General features: G+C 37.7%; 1 protein-coding gene across 4 annotated transcripts in view; it reads left to right on the top strand.

Moving 5' to 3' along the window:
- tbc1d4 (TBC1 domain family, member 4) overlaps positions 1-22584 on the top strand; it is a 39512-nt gene extending 16928 nt beyond the window's left edge. For 2 of the 4 annotated variants that reach the window (XM_065251755.2, XM_065251756.2), the window contains 10 exons: positions 204-412; positions 5362-5513; positions 6017-6211; positions 10803-10964; positions 11189-11347; positions 11451-11695; positions 15866-16025; positions 16237-16406; positions 17367-17543; positions 20473-22584. In XM_065251755.2, the coding sequence (XP_065107827.1) occupies positions 204-412; positions 5362-5513; positions 6017-6211; positions 10803-10964; positions 11189-11347; positions 11451-11695; positions 15866-16025; positions 16237-16406; positions 17367-17543; positions 20473-20703 (1860 nt within the window). In that variant the 3' untranslated portion in view covers positions 20704-22584. Of the gene's footprint in view, positions 1-203; positions 413-905; positions 1047-5361; positions 5514-6016; positions 6212-8105; positions 9142-10802; positions 10965-11188; positions 11348-11450; positions 11696-15865; positions 16026-16236; positions 16407-17366; positions 17544-20472 lie in introns of those variants that run through there. The other 2 variants (XM_065251754.2, XM_065251758.1) reach the window with 2 other exon arrangements.
- The last annotated feature ends 1246 nt before the right edge of the window (positions 22585-23830 follow it).

The following is a 23830-nucleotide window of genomic DNA, read 5'->3' as shown; positions in this document are numbered from 1 at the left end:
TTTGACGTCACTGTGCTATCTGTGGTTGATACAGTTGTGTTATAAATTGTTTTGAAGACTTCAAGGTTTATTTTGAATAGACAAACAAAAGTGTTATCAGGGAAGGTGGCACAATATGTTCCTCCTGAGGGATAACATAACTATCAGGTTTCTTTTTGGCTCCTTACTGATCCTCTCCATTTCATCCTTTGCTGACCCAACAGGGCGACTCTCCTGGTGACTCTCCACCTGGCACTCCACCCGGTTACCTTGACGACTATCCAGATGCCCCGCAGTTCCGTCGGCGGGCACACACTTTTAGCCACCCACCTATTAAAAAGAGGATCTCCTTTCCTGACGTTTCTACCCAGACCTACACTAAGGCTCCGCTGCGCAGGCAGCAGTCTTTGGGCCCGGAGCTGTTGCATAGCAGGTAATGCATCACTTCCTGTTTGGCCTTATGTGGTAAACCCATTTATCTTTCTATCAGTTTCCAGCATGTTATCATGTGATGCCTCTGCACACACAGTCAGAAATGTGCTGATATGGGCTGAAAACAGCTTGGTGTGCTGGAAAATTAGTTTTTAGTGCTTTAGTACATAAAAACTGCAACAAACACAGTTACTGATTTTTGCATAAATGTAGATTTTGAATGCAGATGAAGATTTTTGCATGCTGCTGTGTTTGGCACTAATTCAAACAGTTTATGAAAATACTAAAACTGCAGTTCACTTATATAAGTTAAATGTGGTTCAGTTAGATTATAGATATATATGATAATAGATAATAGATTTTTTATAGTTTTGTGGCAAATTCCCCAGAAAAAAAAAAACTATAGATTCTGAGCGTACACATGTGGTTCCTCAGCAGTGTTTATATCTGTAACGTGTATTTGTTGTGGGCCCTGTATGTTCTGGCTCCTTTAGTCCGGTTCGTATCTCAAGAGTGCGCAGTGTTTCTGAAAGCGAGTCACCCTTCAGCCTCCACACCCCTACTTTCCTGAAAACCTTTTACCAGGGCTCCCTCGGCTCTCTGGCCTCCCTGTCGGACAACGGGAGTCTTAAGAGGTGAGAAGGGTCGGCGATCTCGGTCCGTTTCTTCAGTGGTCAGAGCTGAGTTTCGAGCTGTTGGTGACCGCCTTCTCTGCGTCTGTCTGTTTCTTAACCCAAAGTGTCACACATATAAATTAAGCACCTATTTAACATCTTTTTTCCTGTTAACATTACTGGACTTTGTCCCAATGGAATAGAGGGATGCTGTAATGTTCCCCCAACCTGAATTGCATGTTGGCGACTACTAACAAAGCATAATAATTGTAAAGGGAACAGTAGCTTCTATATTGCAGCAAACAACTGTTGATTATACATTTTCATTTATCCTATTGAATATGATGTATTGTGAAAACATGTTGTTACTTTCAGTAGAGGCCCCAATATTTAAAAGCAAATATGAATGTGTAGAAGTTTGAGGCATAAATCTAAAGAAGCTTCTATCATTTACGTTGACATGACCCTCCTACGCCTGTGAAGATTTTATAGCCGCAGATGTCAATAGTACTGTATTAGAATAGAGAGCACACAGTGTGAAATATTTACTCTCTCCCACAGGCTTCTTTGTGTGCTGGTGGTTTGAACTATAAGCTCCCTTTCGTCTCGGCAAAAAGCCACCCTGGATTTAGTGACTAAAGATGTGCAGTGGTGTGTGTTTGCCCTTCATTTGTTTGACATAGTGAGCAGTAATGATCTGGTTCGTTGGAAGTGAAAAGACGGAGATAACATTTTAAAGGGTATATTCTTAGCCAGGATTTTTTTACAGATTGGAAAGAGTTTTTTCTTTAGATTTTAAATGTCAACAGATGTCTTTTCTTTTGTAATTGAATGTTCCTGCAGCACACCTGTCTGTTGAGTGGCAGTCAGGGCTGTTCTTATCCTTTAGCTTTTAATGAATAACATTAAATCTAAGGCTTTCGTTAATGTCAGATTAAGTGTCACTGCTGTTGCCTGTGTATTGTTGTCGTAACTAAAAATAGACTGGCATGAAAAAAGCTATTTGATTACATTTGTAGCTCATCATGTTCCCTGCTCTGATATAAACTGTTATTTTAGCTGTTTGGATTTGGATGTCTGTGAAAGGTCAAAATAGTCTTCTGAAAAACTTATTTTCTAAATATTTAGGTTCATATTTGGTTAAGAAAATCCAGTATACTTATTTGGAAGTGGGACCCAATCCAGATTATAATTTTTTTTTTTGTCATGGGCTAGGAAGCAACCACACATAACAACTAAGCAAACCCAAAGTAACATCCTGGCAACTGCCTAATTAATCAAAACACTAGCAAACCCATAGCAATGCTATGGTAATCGCTTTATCCATAAAACTCCAGCAAACCTGTAGTGACGTTCCAGTTACCACCTAATCCACCAGAACGCCTTAGCAAACCTGTAGTAACGCCTCTTGTTAACGCCTAATCCATCAGAACGCCTTAGCAAACCTGTAGCGATGGCCCTGGTTACCGCCTAATCCATTAGAACTCTTTAGCAAACAGTTGCAATGCCCCGGTAACTACCTAAACCCTCAAAATGCCTTAGCAAATCTGTAGCAATGCCCCAGTAACAACCTAATCTCTCATAATGCCTTGGTAACCACCTAAACCTGTAAGGACACCCAGGTTAGCACCTTATCCCTCAGAACGCCTTGGCAAACCTGTAGCGACACCCTGGTAACCTCCTAATCCCTTCAAATGCCTTGGCAAACCCGTAGCGACGCCCCGGTAAGCACCTAATCCCTCTGAACGCCTTGGCAAACCTGGCGATGCCTCGGTAACCACTTTATCCCTCTGAACGCCTTGGCAAACCCGTAGCGACACCCCAGTAACCACCTAATCCACCAGAACGCCTTAGCAAACCTGTAGCAATGCCTCTTGTTACCGCCTAATCCATCAGAACGCCTTAGCAAACCTGTAGCGATGGCCCTGGTTACCGCCTAATCCATTAGAACTCTTTAGCAAACAGTTGCAATGCCCCGGTAACTACCTAAACCCTCAAAATGCCTTAGTAAACCTGTAGCGATGCCCCAGTAACAACCTAATCTCTCATAATGCCTTAGTAAACCCATAGCGATGCCCTGGTAACCACCTAAACCTGTAAGGACACCCAGGTTACCACCTTATCCCTCAGAACGCCTTGGCAAACCCTTAGCGACAACCTGGTAACCTCCTAATCCCTTCGAATGCTTTGGCAAACCCGTAGCGACGCCCCGGTAAGCACCTAATCCCTCTGAACGCCTTGGCAAACCTGGCGATGCCCCGGTAACCACTTTATCCCTCTGAACGCCTTGGCAAACCCGTAGCGACACCCCAGTAACCACCTAATCCACCAGAACGCCTTAGCAAACCTGTAGCAACGCCTCTTGTTACCGCCTAATCCATCAGAACGCCTTAGCAAACCTGTAGCCATGGCCCTGGTTACCGCCTAATCCATTAGAACTCCTTAGCAAACAGTTGCAATGCCCCGGTAACTACCTAAACCCTCAAAATGCCTTCGTAAACCTGTAGCGATGCCCCAGTAACAACCTAATCTCTCATAATGCCTTAGTAAACCCATAGCGATGCCCTGGTAACCACCTAAACCTGTAAGGACACCCAGGTTACCACCTTATCCCTCAGAACGCCTTGGCAAACCCTTAGCGACAACCTGGTAACCTCCTAATCCCTTCGAATGCTTTGGCAAACCCGTAGCGACGCCCCGGTAAGCACCTAATCCCTCTGAACGCCTTGGCAAACCTGGCGATGCCCCGGTAACCACTTTATCCCTCTGAACGCCTTGGCAAACCCGTAGCGACACCCCAGTAACCACCTAATCCACCAGAACGCCTTAGCAAACCTGTAGCAACGCCTCTTGTTACCGCCTAATCCATCAGAACGCCTTAGCAAACCTGTAGCCATGGCCCTGGTTACCGCCTAATCCATTAGAACTCCTTAGCAAACAGTTGCAATGCCCCGGTAACTACCTAAACCCTCAAAATGCCTTCGTAAACCTGTAGCGATGCCCCAGTAACAACCTAATCTCTCATAATGCCTTAGTAAACCCATAGCGATGCCCTGGTAACCACCTAAACCTGTAAGGACACCCAGGTTACCACCTTATCCCTCAGAACGCCTTGGCAAACCCTTAGTGACAACCTGGTAACCTCCTAATCCCTTCGAATGCTTTGGCAAACCCGTAGCGATGCCCCGGTAAGCACCTTATTCCCTCTGAATGCCTTGGCAAACCTGGCGATGCCCGGTAACCACTTTATCCCTCTGAACACCTTGGCAAACCTGTAGCGACACCCCAGTTACCTCCTAATCCCTTCAAATGCCTTGGCAAACCCGTAGCGACACCCCAGTAACCTCCTAATCCCTTCGAATGCCTTGGCAAACCCGTAGCGACACCCCAGTAACCTCCTAATCCCTTCGAACGCCTTGGCAAACTCGTAGCGTCACCCCGGTAACCTCCTAATCCCTTCGAACGCCTTGGCAAACTTGTAGCGATATCCTGGTAACTTCCTAATCCCTTTGAGCGCCTTGGCAAACCCATATTGATGCCCCGGTAACCACCTTATCCCTCTGAATGCCTTAGCAAACCCGTAGCGACACCCCGGTAACCTCCTAATTCCTTCGAACGCCTTGGCAAACCCGTAGCGACACCCCAGTAACCTCTTAATCCCTTCGAACGCCTTGGCAAACCCGTAGCGACACCTCAGTAACCTCCTAATCCCTTTGAACGCCTTGGCAAACCCGTAGCGACACCCCAGTAACCTCCTAATCCCTTCGAATGCCTTGGCAAACCCGTAGCGAAGCCCCGGCAACCACCGAAAGCCTTAGCAAACCTATTCCATAAGAACGTCTTTGCAAACCCATTGCAATTGCCTGTTTTTTACAGGCATCACTTTACTATTTTTTTTTTACAAATTGTGCTTATGATTTAAAATATAGTTTACTTCTCTCCAATTTTATTCAGGGGAAATAGGTAATGGTATTGTTTTATAGATTGTTGGTGTAAAATTACCAGTGTGTAGGGTTTTTGTTTGCGTTATTCAGCTGTTCCTTTTTCTAAAGTTGTTTGCTACCGTCTACTTCCTTAACATCTCTATTTGACTCAAATAAGGTAACCTGTGTTTTCTGTAGTTATTGCATGAAACCAATTAACATCTATTACAAGCCTCTAAATGCACTGCTTTTTAAATGGCTTTATGAGCTTTTGCTAAAATGTATTGCTAAATGATCTGTTGTTTTCTTACTTTACAAGAGGATTGAACAGCTGCACTATGGGCATACTATGTATAGTACCTTTAAATGATCTAACTTCTCTTTCGAATCGATGTGTTTTGTTTGGTCTGTAGTGCTAATGGAGAGGATAGAAAGAGATCTCTGTCAGGCTGTAGCACCGATTCTTTGACTTTGGTGCCTCCACGGAGAGTTTCTTGGCGTCAGAAGATTTTCCTAAGGGTAGCATCACCCATGAACAAACCCTCAACAACTATGCAGAATATGGGTGGGTACACACACATCACTCACACGTGTGCACATTATTACTTGGCTAATCTAAATGGGGACATACCATAGATTTCTTTTGTTTTATTAGGCGTATATAAAACCCGAAGTAGACATACACACACACTGCCACAGGGAAAGAAACTCGTATACTGTAAAAAATAGACAGGTGTTATTTTATACTCTCTTCTCTCACCTGTTATATTTATAGTCAACACTGCCGGGTAAATCATTGTTCTGTAGGCTTTAAAGCATATCTTCTGTTGCATAGGGATTATCTTTATTGATTTAAGAAAAACAAACCAAGCCAAAAACTCAATGAAAACATTTTTGTTTACTGAAACATAAGTGAAAGAATTAAGTGGAAAATACATTTTTGACACCATAACTAAAGGAAAAAATAAATAAACTATTAATTAATTGTAGTTTCAAATTTTGATGTGAATTTTTTACTTAAACTAAAATGAAATCTATATCTCCTGGAACATGTCTGCTATATTCCAGACCACATGGATGGCCGGGAGCTACTGCCTCTCTCTCCTCGGTCCCTGGCCCAAGCTCAGGACCCTCGGCTCAATCTCCTGTCCACAGAGCAAGGTGGCCATAAAGGCCCCAGTGACTACAGGGCCCTGTGGAAAAAAGCCATCCACCAACAGATTCTGCTCATCCGCATGGAAAAGGAGAACCAACGCCTGGAAGGTTAGTGTTTGTCTTCTGTTATTATCCAGCCTCTCACCCATTCGGATTCTCTCGCAGGAAAGTGCAAGGCTACTTCATGTCATGTCATGTCATTCTTAACCCGTTTGTCTTTTGTGGAAAATAAATATATTATTTAGCTCACATACCATGAACAAAACATTAAACAAGTCCCCTTGGATTTCAGAAAGAACTAAAAAGCCAATATGACCAATACTATATGTCTTCTAATGCTATACAAATCTTTGTGACAAACAGACCGAATTTAAAGTCCTTATTCACAGTTAATATACCTCTCTATTATATTCTTATTCCTCTAACATTTCTGCTATTCTATTTTTGCTTTCTATAACACAATTTTCATGGTCTTAAAGCAGCCTTACAGTAAACATATATTAGTACAGGTACAGGCATTTAGCTGACATCACTCACATCTCAAACTGATCTTTCGCCATTTTGAGTACCTGAAGTGGTCGCAAAAGAACTAGAAGCTATGCCTTCAATATGTTGTGAGCATAAAAATCACTATTTTTTACAACACTAAGAAGGCATGACACAACATGATACTTTGCTCGAAGTATCAACTGTGTCTCTACACGTTAACTTGAGCATTGAGAACATTGTTTGTGTAAACAGAGTTTACTAAAAAAAGGTTTAAACAACTGACTTTGGTTGTTTTGGTGTCCACTTGCCGCCATCTTCCCAGTCAAGATGTTTCGATCTACGAATGCGACGTAAGGAGGGAGGAGAGTAAAGATGGATAGCTCCTAAAGTATAGTTGCATATAAATGCACGGATAATTTGTTGTTTTGTCGCAAGTAAAAAACAACATTGACCTTCTAGTTGAAAAAGGAGCCTCCATATGAGATTCATTCATTCGGATTCGGAAATCGATTCTTTATGTCTGGCAAAGATGGCGAGCGGACGCCATAACAGCCAAAGTTTGACAGCAGCGGACAGCGGCTGGAAGAACGCATCAGGGATCAAGTAGGCATCACACCCCAACCAAGATATTTTTTTTAAAGTAGCGTTTCTTTTCATGACAGTCAAGGTGCCAAATTGTAGCCATTTCCCGTATCCATAAAAGTCATAGACAGTAAAAGATAAGAAATCCGTAAATTGTACCAAGCTAGCCAATGCTTGTCAGTAGCCTACTGGTACTCGGTATGTACTCAAGATGGCGGCAGGCAACTGTAAGGGCGTAAAAGGTCACATGACTGATATTCATGAATCATGAATACTAGTATAGACGGTTTCAGCTGTAACAACATAAACAAGCTGCTTTCGTGGTCCTCACGTAATTTCCGGTAAACTCTGCAAAGAATAAATAACAACAAAGTCCTTTTAAAGTAGTTTATTTATATAGCAAGCAAAATAAACCACACGTAGATTACATATAGGAACCCAAAACATTTGTTATTTTCGACGAGGTATTTGTTTAAGAGTTCAGTTTCAGCAACTAGTCAGATCATTAAAAAAAATAGAAACCGGAAGTAAAGTTTAAACCAGACGCTTATCACGTCACCGCACGTGCGCCCGATGAAACGGTTTATAGTAAGAGTTATGGTAATGCTGCTTTCCTCTCTTTAATTAATTTCTTTCAGTCTTTTATTTTAAAATTAAATTAATTAAAAAATGAAGTATAAATGTTAGGGCTGCACGGCATTGAGGAAAATATGTGATATGCGCTTTTGCTGTTGAATTTTGCAATAACGATATTTCTTGCAATATATCATTTCCCTAGAGCAGTGCTTCCCAATACTGGTCTTCAAGGACCCCCTTCCAAAAAAAGTTTTAGATGTTTCCTTATTTAAAACACCTGATTCAACTAATCAGTTCCAAAATGGCAAACATGTCTCCCTAACAACCTGATGAGTTAAATCAGGTGTGATAAATGAGGAGACATCTAAAACTTTTTGGGAGGGGGTACTTGAGGACCAGGATTGGGAAGGACTGCCCTGGACAAATGCTATTTTATTAGCTTTCTTTTAAATCATTTAGATATGTATACTAATAGGTAATACATATTCCTCTGATGTGATTGAATGTAATTCAGGCTAAAAAACCCTATTTCAGACGTACCGTTCTTTTTAGGCATGAGTTCGTCGCTGTCGTTTTCCTCGACAACCTGCCATATTTATTTTCCACTCTCTGCTTTAAGCCGCTAGGTTCACCTTTGTGCCTGCGGTCTAGCTAATAGTATAACAGTATAAAACCTATTTGGTGGGTATTTCGTAAGGCCCCTTCTGATTGGTCTAATTTGGACAATCAAAGCATGCAACACACAAATGATAGACATGTAAAAAAAATTATAATAATTAAGTTATCGCAACTCTCAGCGATATGGATATTGCCTATAATGTTATCACGATAATGATACCCTTCGCAGGTATATCGTGCACCCCTAATCAATGTATTCCACAGATGCAAGAAAATTGTATACGTAGGTTTGGCACAACATGAGGAGAATAAATTATGACACAAATTCCAGGAAAGGGGGTATTCCACATTCCAACAATCTGGCCCTGGCTTTATTTTTAGAGAGGCTTGAGCCTTCACTTCTATTTTCCATTCTAGGCCACAGTTAAATATAGATGGGAATGTCTAGATGACGATCTCATTCTTTAAGAGCAGGGTTTTTCTGTGACCTCTGGGCAAAAACTCTGTTGTTGTCAATTTAAATTTTGAAAAACTAGGAGTAGTTCAATACCAGTTTGTCAAGCTCTGTAACAATTAAAATGTTAATGTTTCAACTTTATTTTGGAAGAGCAATTTTGGAAAAACATTGCCCTCTATTGGCTACACCATACTTTCACACATGATATTTTATTAGAGACTGATTACTCCATCTGTGCATTTACTTTGCTTTTTACTTTTTGTCTCTGTGTGTGCTATTTCATGGGCCAAACTGAATAAACATGTCTCAGTAGAAGGTAAGAAAATACAGGCACCCAGTTTAGACTTCACATCTAAGCGGTCTGCATTTTATTGGCATGATATCAGTGTTTGGCTTCAATGTGGTACATGAACCGGCATGAGACTGATGGCTGTACTGATTTAAAGATGTTCATATGCACTTCTAAACAAGCTGGAGAAAGTGAAATGAACTTACGCCCTTTCCGAAGTGATCTTTGGATATAAAATGTCACTTTTTTTCTGCATCAGTCCAGAGTTTAACAGAACAACTCAGATGGTTTTTTTATTATTTCTACTTTAAAATGTTATAGACACAAGCTGAGGAGTCACACTCAAGGGATTGGTTTTGGCAGAATATGTGACCCTGCTTGATATATGTGACCCTGGCCCACAAAACCAGTCATGAGGGTCATTTTTTACTTAAATCACTTGACTGTTAAATAAATAAGCTTATCATTGATGTATGGTTTGTTAGGATAGGACTATTTGGCAAAGTTACAACTATTTGAAAATGTGGAATCTGAGGGTGTAAAATATAAAATCGCCTGAAGTTGTCTAAATAAAGTCCTTAGCACTGCACCCAGTCACAAAAGTAAAGTTTTAATATATATACAGTTGGAATTTAACAAAATATCTTGATTCAACAATAATCTTAAAGGGCACATATTTTTTCTGGTTCACGTTTTACATTTCCTTTGGTGTGTAGGTGTGTATTAGTACATGTTAACGGTAGGCAAAAGGTACAAACCCCAAAGTAAACAATGATGCAAGTTATCGTCTCCAATGTAAATCTCTTTTCTTGGACTACAACAAACACACGGATTGTAGGCAACAGTTTACTTCCTGGGATTGGTGATGTAGACAAGACATTATCATAATTCCTCCCACTTTGGCCTCGCAGCCTATAAATTAACTCCTGTTAACATTGCATTGTGACCGAATCTTTCAAACATGGTAAGGAGCGTTACATTTCCGGTTGACGTCAGAGGTATTCAGGCCAATCAAAATGTACAGATTAGCTGGCCAATCAGGGACACATAGCTTTTCAAATCCATGCATTTCAGTAAGAAAGTGAAATCTGGAGCTACAAAAATGTACAGTATGTGGAAAATAATGTGTTTTTAACCATAAACCACGTGAACATGTATACCAAATAGACAAAATAACGTTGTTTTTTAGCAATGAAATGGGTGCTCTTTAATGATTTTTGGCATAATTTTGACCCATCTAGTAGTGTATTGTTGGTTATTGCTGCAAATATTCTTGTGCTACTTAAGTTTTGTGGTCAAGGGTCACATAGTCATTTGCCAAATATATAAATACATGGGCATTAAACATGGGTTAAAATTATTGTACTGTTTTACCTGTAGATTATCTTAAAGGTTATAGAAAATAGCATAGATATTGGTCTAGCAATGCTGTCACCATTTTAACATATGTCTTTCTTTATTTATAGCCAAGAGACTTACTTCTTATGCTCTATCAACAGCATGCTTACAAACATTTACTCACGCTGTTGCACGCTTGCCTGCCAGGCTTGTAATTGCTATATTGTAAACTCATTCTTGTTTTGTTTTCACAAACCGAGAGATGAGTCGGATTTATTCCCTGAAGTAATCATCAGCATGCCACAAAATTTAGTTCTGGCTCATCATTCTTACTCTTTGTCACCCCACAGCCAGCCGTGATGAACTGCACATTCGTAAGATGAAGCTGGACTACACGGAAATTTGTCAGTGCTCCAAAGAGGTTCAGGCCCTGTGGGACCGGAAGCTGAGCAGTCCATGTCGAACTAAAGTACAGTGGGACAAGGAGGACATCCACAGTGCTGTCTGTCAAGGTAAAAAACTAAAAGATAGTCTGTCAACTTAAGTGCATAAATCCAATGATTCAATGGAAAGCAGTGACTTTGGCTAAACCGAGTCTGAGAATCTATTAGATGTTACACTGAGGGAGCACTGGCCCAATTTGAACATGTTGTTGATCAGCTGGAAATATTAAACACCCAGAGCCTTTAACCTTCAGGTTTCTCACTCAGTTTATGTGTATGCGTGTGCACTGCAGGCGTCCCTAAAAGCCGGCGGGGTGAAGCGTGGCTCCTGCTCTCCCAGCAGCATCGTCTGCGTCACCGTTTGCCACAACGACAGCAGCCTCCCGATACATCTTATCAGGATCTTCTCAAGCAGCTCACAGCACAGCAACACGCCATCCTGGTTGACCTAGGTCTGTATCAAACCATTAAACCCAAGAAAGCTGCATACAGTGAATTTATACAAAGTCACTATATTATCATTGCATTAAATGCATTATATTCTTGTTTTTCCAGGCCGGACGTTCCCAACACACCAATATTTCAGCACTCAGCTGGGTGCCGGGCAGCTGTCTCTCTATAATCTCCTGAAGGCTTACTCCCTGTTGGACACGGAGGTGGGATACTGCCAGGGAATCAGTTTTGTGGCTGGTTTGCTCTTATTGCATATGAGCGAGGAGCAGGCTTTCGACACCCTCAAGTTTCTCATGTACGACCTGGGGATCCGAAGGCAATATCGCCCGGACATGATCTCTCTGCAGGTGTGTTGTGTGTGTCTTTCTTTATAAGTTGAGAACTGGTATGCTTGCTTTGTTTAATGTGCCCACTTCATGAAAAACCGGTCCGGCAACATTCAGCAAAGTAATAAAGGAATGACACAGAAGGGAACAACACCGTGTTCATTTGTGTAACTGAATGTTTTCAAACTTTTCTGAGTTACGTTCTGTGTACTTGTTACTTTCGGTTTAATTTTGAATTATTGGAAAAGAACATTTGACATTTGTTTAAAATGAAAGTCTTCAAGACATGTCATTGGTGTGAAAAATGCTGTTTTATTAGAGATGGACAGGGGTCACCTGTTTGGAGGTCACCAAACTACATTGAGGTCACATAACCAGTTGTTGCCCTGTTATCAGACAATAATCATGATTGACATTACAGCAAAGTCTCTTTATGGAAGTCGCGCCACTAGGCGGTCATCTTTGCAACGCCTCCGGGTAGTTATTTCAGTCATGCAAGACTGAAGTCCCATCTACTTGAATGAAAAAAAATTAACTTTCTTACTTAAGACAAAAATACTAAGGAAGAAAGTAATTTTTTTAATTTAAATTTTTTTTTTTTATATTTTTGACTAATAACAATACAACAATTCTTAAAATCAAGAAATTATTTCATCCTTACCATTTTTAAGTACAAATATCTAAAAATTATCTAAAAATCTTAAATCAAGATGCATTTTCTTGATGATCAAAATAAAATAAATTCACTTTTAGACAAAAAATATCTTTAGCAAAAAAAGCTTAAGCACAAGCAAAAAAGTGCCAATGGGTAATTAAATTTTTCTTGAATTAAGTTTTTAAGAAAAAAATATATATTTTTGCTGCATCTTGATTTAATAATTTTTAGATATTTGTACTTAAAACAGGACAAAAATACAAAGAAGAAAGTCATTTTTTGCAGTTTATCTCTAAAACCACTTGCTAAAATCACAAATTTGTATTTAACTCTTGAATTAAGTGTTTAAGAAAAAAAATATTTTTGCTGTATCTCTAAAACTGCTTGCTAAAATCACTTTTTTTTTTTCAAATGCTTAAGCACGATTTTAAAATCAAGGCACCTATAAAACACCTATGAAAAACCATCCGGGGGTGATATAGCACCACTACAGCACCAGATATGGTTCTACACAGGTGCTACATAGGTGCTATATGGTACTTAAAATGGTTCCCCTATAATTACGAGCCAGTGAACCACTTTTAGTGCTATTTAGCACCATTTGTTTTTAGAGAGCTTTTGCTTCCTAAAGTCAAATTGCTTTAAAAACACCTTTTATTGATGTTGTTTCAGGTTGGCAAGCACCTAAGGTGACTGTATAGAGCCCCTCCCACAGATAATCATCAGTCTTTAACGATTAATGATTGGCAGTGTTTGGAATAACGCCGTTTAAAAGAACGGCGTTACGTAACGACGTTCATTTTTCAGTAACGGGCTAATCTAATTAATTACTTTTCCCGCCGTTACAACGCCGTTACCGTTACCGGACGTTAAATGCGGTGCGTTACTACGCACTGACTTAACCTGTGTGATCCAAACGCAACCCTGCTCACACAGCTAGTGAGGAGGTAGGTTAATAACGAGATAAGCGATTATGATTGGCTAAGGCAGAGTAATGTGTTTCATGGTAGCCAATCAGAGCCAGTGTTGTTATACACATGCCAGCGCACCCGCCTGCGGCGACACACACACAGGGCGAATTCCATTCGAAAGTGATGATCACTATGCCCTATTCCCTTCGAAGATCAAATCTCTTGATGTATAAACTCTAGATAAAGTTGCGCAATGTTGTCTGATAGTGTGGCTAATTAAAATACACTTGGTGATATAATACAGCGTCTTTTTCTGTTTATTTGGATTTTACATCCCCTTCGCTAAGTGCCCTTTAAGGGCGCACAAACGGCATTTGGAATTTACCCACACACACCGAACAGCTAAACAGAGATTCGCGGCAGCAGAAGAGATGGTGAGTCAGGAGGAGCAATCCGATGAAAAGTTGTCATTTTCAAGGTGGAGATATAAGCACTACTTCAAATTCATTGTGGTCAAAGCAAGAACGTGCATGTAATGTGTACATTATGTCCGGGAGCGAAGACTTTGTCGACATCCGTTGTAAGCAACTCTAATTTAATGAGTCATATTGTTAAACTGTTTACTTTTTTAATGAAGAAAACGAAATACAGCAGCCTATGTCTTCCAGACTATTTATCTCAGTTTGATTTATTTAATTTGCTACAGTTATTGCAAACACACTTTATATTATTTAACTGTTTACTTTTGAAGAAAATACCTGAAGTACAGAATGTCTACCAGACCAGTTGTCTGACATTGGGAGTTTGATTTATTTAATTAAGAATACGACTACAGAGCAAACACACTTTTTGTTGTTTAAAAGTAAACTTTTTGTGAACAAAACACTTGGAAGTACAGGTTGTTTACTTGACCAGTTGTCTCAGGTTGAGAGAGTTTTATTTAATTTAGTTTGCTGAAGTTAAATGCACTTTATATGGTGTAACTGTTTACTTTTCTTACAAAGATAATACTTGAAGTGTAGGATAAAACTCTTGCTGTCTGTTGACGTGCAATAAATATGTAAAGTTATGTATGAACACCTGTCTGTGCTACTCATTTCAACTGACATGTGAAAACTGCTAAAAAAATACAAATTCTTTGACATATAGCAACTTTTTTTAACCGTAACGCAAATAGTTACTTTCCCTGGTAACGAGTTACTTTTATTATAGAGTAATTCAGTTACTAACTCAGTTACTTTTTGGAACAAGTAGTGAGTAACTATAACTAATTACTTTTTTTAAGTAACGTTCCCAACACTGATGATTGGTGATTTTAACTGGAAGGCGGGACTTTCATTGCGTGCCCTATTCATAGTAATAGGAATGCTCAATCTTTGATTACAGTCCGCTGTGAATATTATATTTCTAGACAATGTGCTAACCCTATGTGTCTCTGGCTGTGAAATCCAAGCTAAAGTGCCATAATCTAATTTTGAGATAAGGAGCATCAAAATTTGCTGAGTTTAAATTAGAGCTGGGCATAGATTAATCTAGATTAATCTCAAACAAAATAAAAGTAATTTTTTGCATAACATATGAGTTTGTGCTGTGTGTAATTATTATGTATATATAAATACACACACATTCATGTATGTATTTAAGAAAAATTTACACGTTTATATATATTTATTAATATTTGTATATATTATAAATTATATATAAATAAAAAACAATATTTAAATAAAACATTTCTTAAATGTTTATATATGTATATGTGTGTGTTTAAATATACATAATATTAACACACATCACAAACTCATATATTATGCAAAAAAATTACTTTTATTTTGTATGAGATTAATCTAGATTAATCTATGCCCAGCCCTAGTTAAAATAGAATTTAGTCTTAGACATGGCATTACTCAGTCAATATTAAAAATAGCAAGATAACATTTTCACAGAATGTAATTTACGTTAAGTCGGATGATGTTTATTTAGAAAAAAAATGGCTTTAGATGGGTTTTCACATGCAGGGTTACATACTGTATATGTCACAGATGTCAGTGTAAAGTCACTTTATTGTATTGACCATTGAAACAAAAACAAAAAGTTGCTTAGTGAAGCTTTAAAGTAATAGTTCATCGAAAAGTATAAACCTCCTGCCATTTCTCATCTTTATTTCATTTTCCTAAAACTGATAGTAGTCTAAGTTTTTTTTTTAAAGTTAAACAAAGGTTTTGTATACAGTTCGCTTGATATTCTTAACATTTATTTTCCGTTGAACAGAACACATAATGAGAAAATAATGACAGAATTTTATTTTGGACAGATGTCTCCCAATATTTAAACAAAATGCTGTTCTTTAATGTACCTAATTTTGTTACAACCAGAGGAATGAATTCAACTTAAACTTCCTCACTGTACTCTCAAACACATTCCCAATCACACAAGTGGTAAGCAAACACCCAGCTGTCTCCACCTCTTGTACATTGTTCACCCAGTCTTTACTCCTCAGCTGTTAGTGGTTATTCATCATTAGAAATGCCAATGTTTAAACCCACGGACAGAGAGACTCAGGCTCAGTCTTGCTTTAGCCTGATTAAAGTTCACATAATGTGACTCTTTTTTTTCTTCTGGCTGTAGATTCAGATGTACCAGCTGTCCCGATTACTGCACGACTATCATCGTAACCTGTACACTCACCTGGAGGAGCAAGAGATCTGCCCCAGCCTGTATGCCGCGCCCTGGTTCCTCACTCTCTTCGCCTCTCAGTTCCCGCTCGGCTTTGTTGCCCGTATATTTGGTATATTTCACTTCCTATTTTCCTAACTACTTTACACTGATTCGGAGCAGACTGTGTGCATGACATGTGGTTTGGATAAACCTGTGGGGTAGTGGTTAATTGATCTCAGGTTTGGCTGGGACTGTTCTCAAATCCACATATAAAATGTTGTTTTGGATAATTGTGCATAGCTGTTAATTGTACAGTGTGTGTGTGCTTTTCTGTGTGGCAGATCTACTGTTTGTCCAAGGCACAGAGGTGATTTTTAAGGTGGCCCTTTGTTTGCTGAGCAGTCACGAGGGAGAGATACTGGAGTGCGACGGTTTTGAAAGTATTGTGGACTTCCTTAAATCTACCATTCCCACCCTTACTCAAAGCCAAATGGAAGAGACAATCACCAAGGTAAATGCAAATAAAAAAATTTACTTCCTGCTGCCTTCAGACACTAACTTGCAATGCATACTATGCAGTTATCAGTGTAATAATAGTGTATATGTGCACTAGTGTTTGACCACAAGGTGGTGCAACTTGACAAATATTTAAATTATGAACCTTTGAATCCATATAAACCATTGAATCTTTGACAAAATGTTTAGGTTTTATTTATGTGTAGTTAGTTATATTTTATGTTAAGTTCATTAGCATAACATCAGTGTTTGTGTAAACAAGAAAATTAACACATTTACAGTTTACACTATGTTTAAGTGGGACTCCAAAGCTTTAATGATCCAATAGTAATACATTACACTGCAAAAAATGAGTTTCTTACTTAGTATTTTTGTCCTGTTTTCAGTAGAAATATCTAAAAATTCTTAAATTAAGATGGTTTTTCTTGATGAGCAAAATGACCTAAGTAAATAAGTCTAGTTTTAAGACAAATAATATACAATTTAAGTGAAATTGTCCTTAAAACAAGCAAAATTATCTGCCAGTGGGGTGAGAAAAAAAAATGTGAAATAAGATTTCTTTTTTCTTAAACACTTAATTCAAGTAAAATTTTCTCACCCCATTGGCAGATATTTTAGCTTGTTTTAAGCACAAATTCACTTAAAATTGTATATTTTTTGTCTAAAAACTAGTATTATTTTCTTAGGTCATTTTGCTCATCAAGAAAATAAATCTTGATTTAAGAATTTTTAGATATTTCTACTGATAACAAGACAAAAATGCTAAGTAAGAAAGTCATTTTTTGCAGTGTATTATTTAATTATTAAATTGCAGTTAATCCTGATATAGCAGTTACAAATTATGCTAATGCAAAAGAATTTGGGAAAACTGAAAAGTCTGGGAAAATATTTTTTAAGTGCAAACCTGTGGCATGTCTATTGATAAGAACCGTCCATTTAAAATGTGATTTTTCAGGCAATCGAGATGGACATCTCCAAGCAGCTGCATGCATATGAGGTGGAGTACCACGTTCTGCAGGATGAGCTGTCAGACGCTCCTCCACCATCAGAAGACTCTGATAGACTGGATAAACTCGAGAAAGCCAATGTCCAGCTCAAGAAACAAAATATGGACTTACTGGAAAAACTACAGGTATGTGATAATATTTTATCATATCCACCTGTTTCTTGACGTAAATGTGGGCGCCGCCATCTTTGAGCTTTCCTGTTTATGACTTCCGGTGAGCCACTAAAGCTATTGTAGTCTATTGTAAAAGGACCCAAGTGTGCCGTTTTGACTGGCTGTTTAATGTTTATTATGAAATCCAGGAAGAAAATTTGTGAAGTTATGGGTTGCCATAGTAGCTTATGCGAACGCAGTAAATCTCTACAAACATTTGTTTTAACCATAATCCATGTACAAGAACTGAATGTGTATGTGGCACACATGCACTCATGATCTGTATTTACAAATCCGTCCAGTAAAACCTTTCATAGAAACTACCAGTAAACAATAAATACAATATTTGTTTAAAAACAACTAATATTATGCTGATTTTGCGGATTTATTTATTCTGCTACTCTATATTATTACAAAAATGCGTTTACAGTACAAAATATATACGACATAATCTGCTTAGTTAATGTTTATAATAGTTCATAATGTGTTTGCACGTACTTTTGTCATGTTTTAAATGAAAAAGTAAATACTTTAAAAAGTAAGCTCATGTCTCCACCCAGTGCGTAAGAAGCGATGTAATAATATTTTTATAAAAAGAAAACAATACTCAATACATGAAGTAGTTTAATATGTTTATTATGGTTTGTTCCAATAACTTACAATGTGTTGAATGAGAAAGATACTGCTGACTGTGTCGAACCGCGTGAAGCTCGACGTGTCCCCATAAACAAGTCCATTAAAAATTGCCGTTTAAAAAAAAACTCACACTAGAGAAACAGTTGTGAGATTTTAAACCATCTCCTGAAAAGTTAAAAACACGAAGTCTTGGTAAATTCCATGTAAAAACACTCGACTGACTTTCCTATTGTAAAGATACTGGTATGTCTCTGTGCTTTTATATTTAAGCATTGAAGACCCGTCACCGCCGTTCGACAACACAAAATGATTGAATATATCTTCATATATCAAGCCACTTCTTAATTTCAACCTCACACTGGTTCATACATGGCAGGTGTAGTAAATATTAACTGTTTAAATCATGTTTTATGCGTGCTCCCACTACACTGTTTTTTACCAGCTGGCTATTGAACTGGAAGCCTTGGACTGGAAAGGAAATACGTCACATCACTTACTTCCGCGTTCAAGAAAAAGGTGCATATCAAACATGCAAAAAGTTGAGGGACGTGTTTTGTGCCTGTATTGCCAGTGGGTGGCAGCACAGTATGCAATTGCATGTCCCTCTCCTTCAAAAAGACAAACAGCTGAACATTTATGATCTTCACAGATATGCTTCTCTGTATCTTAGATACTAAAATAATTTCACTTCTTATCTAGTCTTTCACATTTAAAAATCTACCATTTGAAGAATTTATTTATTTATTGTGTTTCAGATGTTTCTGACTGTGGAAGAATTAATAAATGTATGCTTAATACTCCATTAGTCTGAAGATGTAAAAATGTCCCTTAAAAAACAAGATTTTAGGGATAGTGATTTAAAATAAGACCAGAGTAAATAATACTATTTTGTGCATTGTGAGACAAAGCCTACCATCAGTGGTACAATTTATTATAGAGGCAGTATCACATCTAACCTTTGATTATATTGCAGACAAGAGCTGTGAGGATCATACATAAGGTTGGTTTTATAGAACATACTCACAATCTGTTTACGCAGTCAAAGTTGTTAAAATTTGATGATCTTGTACAATATAATACAGCAATGGTCTTATACAAAGCATTTAATAAATTATTACCCCCTAACTTACAACGTTTTTTTAAAACTCCAGTGCGAACTCATAATTTGAGAGGTTTTGGACATGTTTCCATACCAAGAGCCCAAACCACACGTAAATGTCACTGTGTGTCTGTATGTGGAGTGAAACTTTGGAACAGACTGGACTTGCTATTAAAGCAATGCAAAACTATTTATCAATTCAAATTCTTATATAAACACTGGATCTGGTTAAAATATAGAGATGAGGGTCTTTAACTTAGATTGTTGTTGTACTCTGTCTCATAGTGTGAACATGTGCTCAGTGTTTCCTTACCATCGTTGCTATATTGTCCATTACATTGTTGGCATTGTTTACTTCTATTATATTGTTGTCATGTGTCTTATAGTGTTAACATGTGCTCAGTACCATTTACCATCATTAGTATATTGTCTTTTATCATTGTCGGTATATTGTCTATTATTATCGTTGGATATTATCCGTTAATCATGGTTTGGATTGTATGTTTATTATTTTGTTGGAAACAATTGCTGTTATATAAACTAATTTGTTATTGTGGTAATGCCACCGTGATATATATATATTTTTTTTTTTTCAATTTGAGAGCACAGTAAATAGGAAGCCTAAATATTAATTACAAATGGTGACGTAGGGGTGGGATTAAATAAGTTGTCTTCTTCCCACTCCCTTTCAGGCAGAATATGATTATTATATCTGTATATTTGAATATTGTATACTTGTTTGATTTTTATTTTTTCTTTTCACGTCGTTTTTTTTTTTTGCACTATATGATTTACCATATTGTCTACTGCCTGGAATAAAAAAATCTAATCTAAAAAAAAATCTAACCCCACTGAGACCCTACAGTTACCATTTCTGAAAATGTTTTGTTAAATCATGGCTTATTTTTTTTCTGATCAATTTACATAGTTTTATATGTTGGCAATGTGCCAACATTGCATAACCCCTTCCAAAAAAAACCAGTATCACTTTTTTCATGTTCTATTTCTTTCAAAACCAGCTGTGTATAATTGGCCCTTTTTAAATAAATGGTCACATGATCATTTTTCATGTGACCATCGACTGATGCATCTTACCCCACTCTCCCTGTATTGTATACAGAGGTTTGTTCTTTACTCAATCCTCACATTTGGAATTTGTATTAACAGGCGGCTCGTCAAAAGATCCAGACCTTGGAGAGCAGCATGGAAAGCTTCCTGTCACGAGAGAGCAAGATGAAGCACATGATCCGTTCTCTGGAACAGGACAAGGCCTCCTATCAGAAGACCATTGAACGGATGCGTAGCAGTTTACCCCCAGAAGCCATGACTGATGTGGAGATGACACAAATCAAGTCCAGCACCAATGGAAAAGCTAAAGCGGCCGCTAAAAAGCCTTGAATGTGATAAAGCACATTAAATATGGTTGGTTTTGGAGAGATTGAGTCGTCAGCTTTATGTACGTGCTGTCGCCTCTTCCGCTTCACTACATGTACTGTACGCAGACCAGACGCAGAGCGTTAAGCATCAGCGTTCCCAAATAAGAACATCTGCTTCTTCCTGGATTGTTTTCCCAAAGTGCTTCACTCCTGATTGCCTAATTCAATCTTTTCTCGTGCGATGGACAAACAGAAACGTTTGAATTAGAAAGCACCTTGTCATCACACTGTTGAAAATACTTGAAGACAATACAAAAGTATTTTATGTCCAAAGACCATTGTGAGCTTTGTACGAGGGTGATTGTAAAATGTGAACTTTTTGACCTCAGTCGAGCAAAACCAAATATTTACCAGGTCGACTTTTCACTAAATTGCTTCACCTAAAGTGCAGAAAGGAAGTCCATGTGCTGCTGGGTTTCCTCTGCATGATCCTCTGATAAACATGTTTGAGGCTCAGACAAAATCACTGTTAAGAAGATTTCTTTAAACTGTCCTCTTATTGCACAATATTATGTGTGCTGAATGCAAAAGTGTGCCTAAATGTCCTGGTGTATATGACACTATGCCACGTAGATGTATGTGTACCATCTTTCAAATTCAGATGGATATGAAAACACACATTTCAATGGATTGTTTTCCTTTCTGAATGTTTTTTGTTACACAAAAACCTCCACTTGACATCTGTACAAATATTTTTGTAGCTTTGTATAAAAGTGTAGAGGTCATGATGTTCCTCAGCTTCTTGGAGAGTTGCTTACACAATAGAGAAGCCTGTTATATCTGAAACAGTCAAGAAAATTTTATAAGATATGCTAATATCTGAATGCATTGCCTTTGTAGTATAGTTCTTTTCATTCATTTTTTTATCATAAATTCTATGATTTTATGATAAAATACAACAAAACGCTCCACCAATTGGAAGCTGTTTTTGAAGATGATGCGTAAAATGTTGGATTGGACAGGAAAAGCTGTTTTGATCAATCGTCTGAACATGTGAATGTTCAGTTCAGTCTTTATTTTGCACTTAAAGCTGGAAGATCTACTTGAACACTTATTTGTGTTTGTTCAGAAGCTTTATGTCTTAAAGTAGTTTGTTTTGACTGATCACAGCTCGCCACTTATGACATTTTAATGAATGATTTTGTAACTCATGGCAGTGTTGTTTTATTTCTTCTTTCAGCTGTTCTGTGTTCATCTTCAGTAATATATCAACTATTACTCTGCAGAGCTGCAGTGTTTATGCTGGGATGATCTTGGTTACAAGCGTGTTTGATGTTTTTTTGTCAGAAATACATATCAGACTTGAATATCTTTGTAAAAGAACTGAAATCATGAGAATGCATGCAAGGTCTTTTTTAATGCAAATACTTCAATTGCATTGTTTTAGAATATCAGAAGTTGTATTTCAGCAATACTCCTGCACCGAAACCCCTGAGCAGCAATGTGAAGGATGGAGGTTTGATAAAAAAAAAAGAATAAGGTCACATTGTCTAACTTTGGATGGTTTTTTTGTCTTCATATAGAAAAAACATGCATCATCAGATTTTTCATGTTTTATATTGAATGTGCCAAAACCTGTTCACCTTAATTGATTTGTTTTCGTATGATCATATTCTGACATTGCCTCACAGTATCACGTTGTTACACTTCAAAGACAATGATAGATTTTGTTGGGCTACATTTATTTCAGATGAATGAATCTGATAAGCTTGATTCTTAGGTTTCTGGTGAAATGTGTGTGTGTTGTATGCAGATAGCATCTCATGGTCTATCTGAGATGTACTGGACTTGATTAGTCCTGTTAGTCCTCCATACTCAATTAAAATCAACGTTTTATACCCCAGTTTCCATCTGTTTTTATTATTGATGCTTGCTAAGGAATCAGAGTGTTATAGAGGTTTGGGGTTTAACTGGTAATCAAGTACTTGGCAATCATCTTAAAAGCTTGAATTTGATCATGAAAATATAATAATTAGTTTCAAGTGTTTTCCATGTACGTTTGGTTTAAAAGGATGCTTGATAGCACTGTATTACATGTGCAGCTGTCAATAATGTACTAAAAATCATACTAATTGTGGTATTATATCGTGATGCAAGTTTCCAGGTGAGAAAAACAAAGACAAATGGATGTACAGTATATGTTAAAGAATTTAAATTATCATTTTGTTAGGGAGAAATGGGGTGCATCCCAATTCATGGGCTGCATCCTTCGAAAGGGCGTATTTGAATGGCAATGGCATGCACCCTCCAATGACTCGTGCTGTCTCCTAGAGTTGTAGTTCTCGAGACCGGTCTCGGTCTCAAGACCACTTTTTAAAGGTCTTGGTCTCGTCTTGGAATCGACCGCATTCTCGTCTCGGTCTCAGACAAAGAGAACTCGGAATTTTATTTCAAGACCGGTCAAGACCACAACTGATGGCGCACTGCAAAAAATGATTTTCAAGAAAAAAATTCTTAGTATTGTATTCTTCAGTAAAAATATCTAAAAATTCTTAAATTATGATGCTTTTTCTTGATGAACCAAATGATCCAAGAAAATAAGTTTAGTTTAAAGAGCAAAAATATCAAATATAAGTGATTTTGTGCATAAAACAAAACAACAGTAAGCTAATTTTTCTTGAATTTTTCTTGAATTTAGTGTTTAAGAAAAAGGTTAAAGATTTTTTTGCTTACCCCATTGGCAGATTTTTTTGCTTGTTTTATTTTTACAAAATCACTTAAATTTGATATTTTTGGTCTACGGAAGAGGATTAGGGCCACTGGTGAAAAAAATATTTGAATTCTGACTTTATTCTCAGAATTCTGACTTTAATCTCAGAATTCTGACTTTAATCTCAGAATTCTGACTTTAATCTCAGAATTCTGACTTTAATCTCAGAATTCTGACTTTAAACTCAGAATTCTGACTTTAAACTCAGAATTCTGACTTTAATCTCAGAATTCTGACTTTAATCTCAGAATTCTGAGAATAAAGTCAGAATTCTGAGAATAAAGTCAGAATTCTGAGAATAAAGTCAGAATTCTGAGAATAAAGTCAGAATTCAAATTTTGAGTTTAAAGTCAGAATTCTGAGTTTAAAGTCAGAATTC

The sequence above is a fragment of the Paramisgurnus dabryanus genome, chromosome 15 (assembly GCF_030506205.2).
Source record: "Paramisgurnus dabryanus chromosome 15, PD_genome_1.1, whole genome shotgun sequence".
NCBI classification, from domain to species: Eukaryota; Metazoa; Chordata; class Actinopteri; order Cypriniformes; family Cobitidae; genus Paramisgurnus; species Paramisgurnus dabryanus.
Note: the sequence above shows the minus strand (reverse complement) of the source record. Positions and strands in the feature narration are given on the sequence as shown.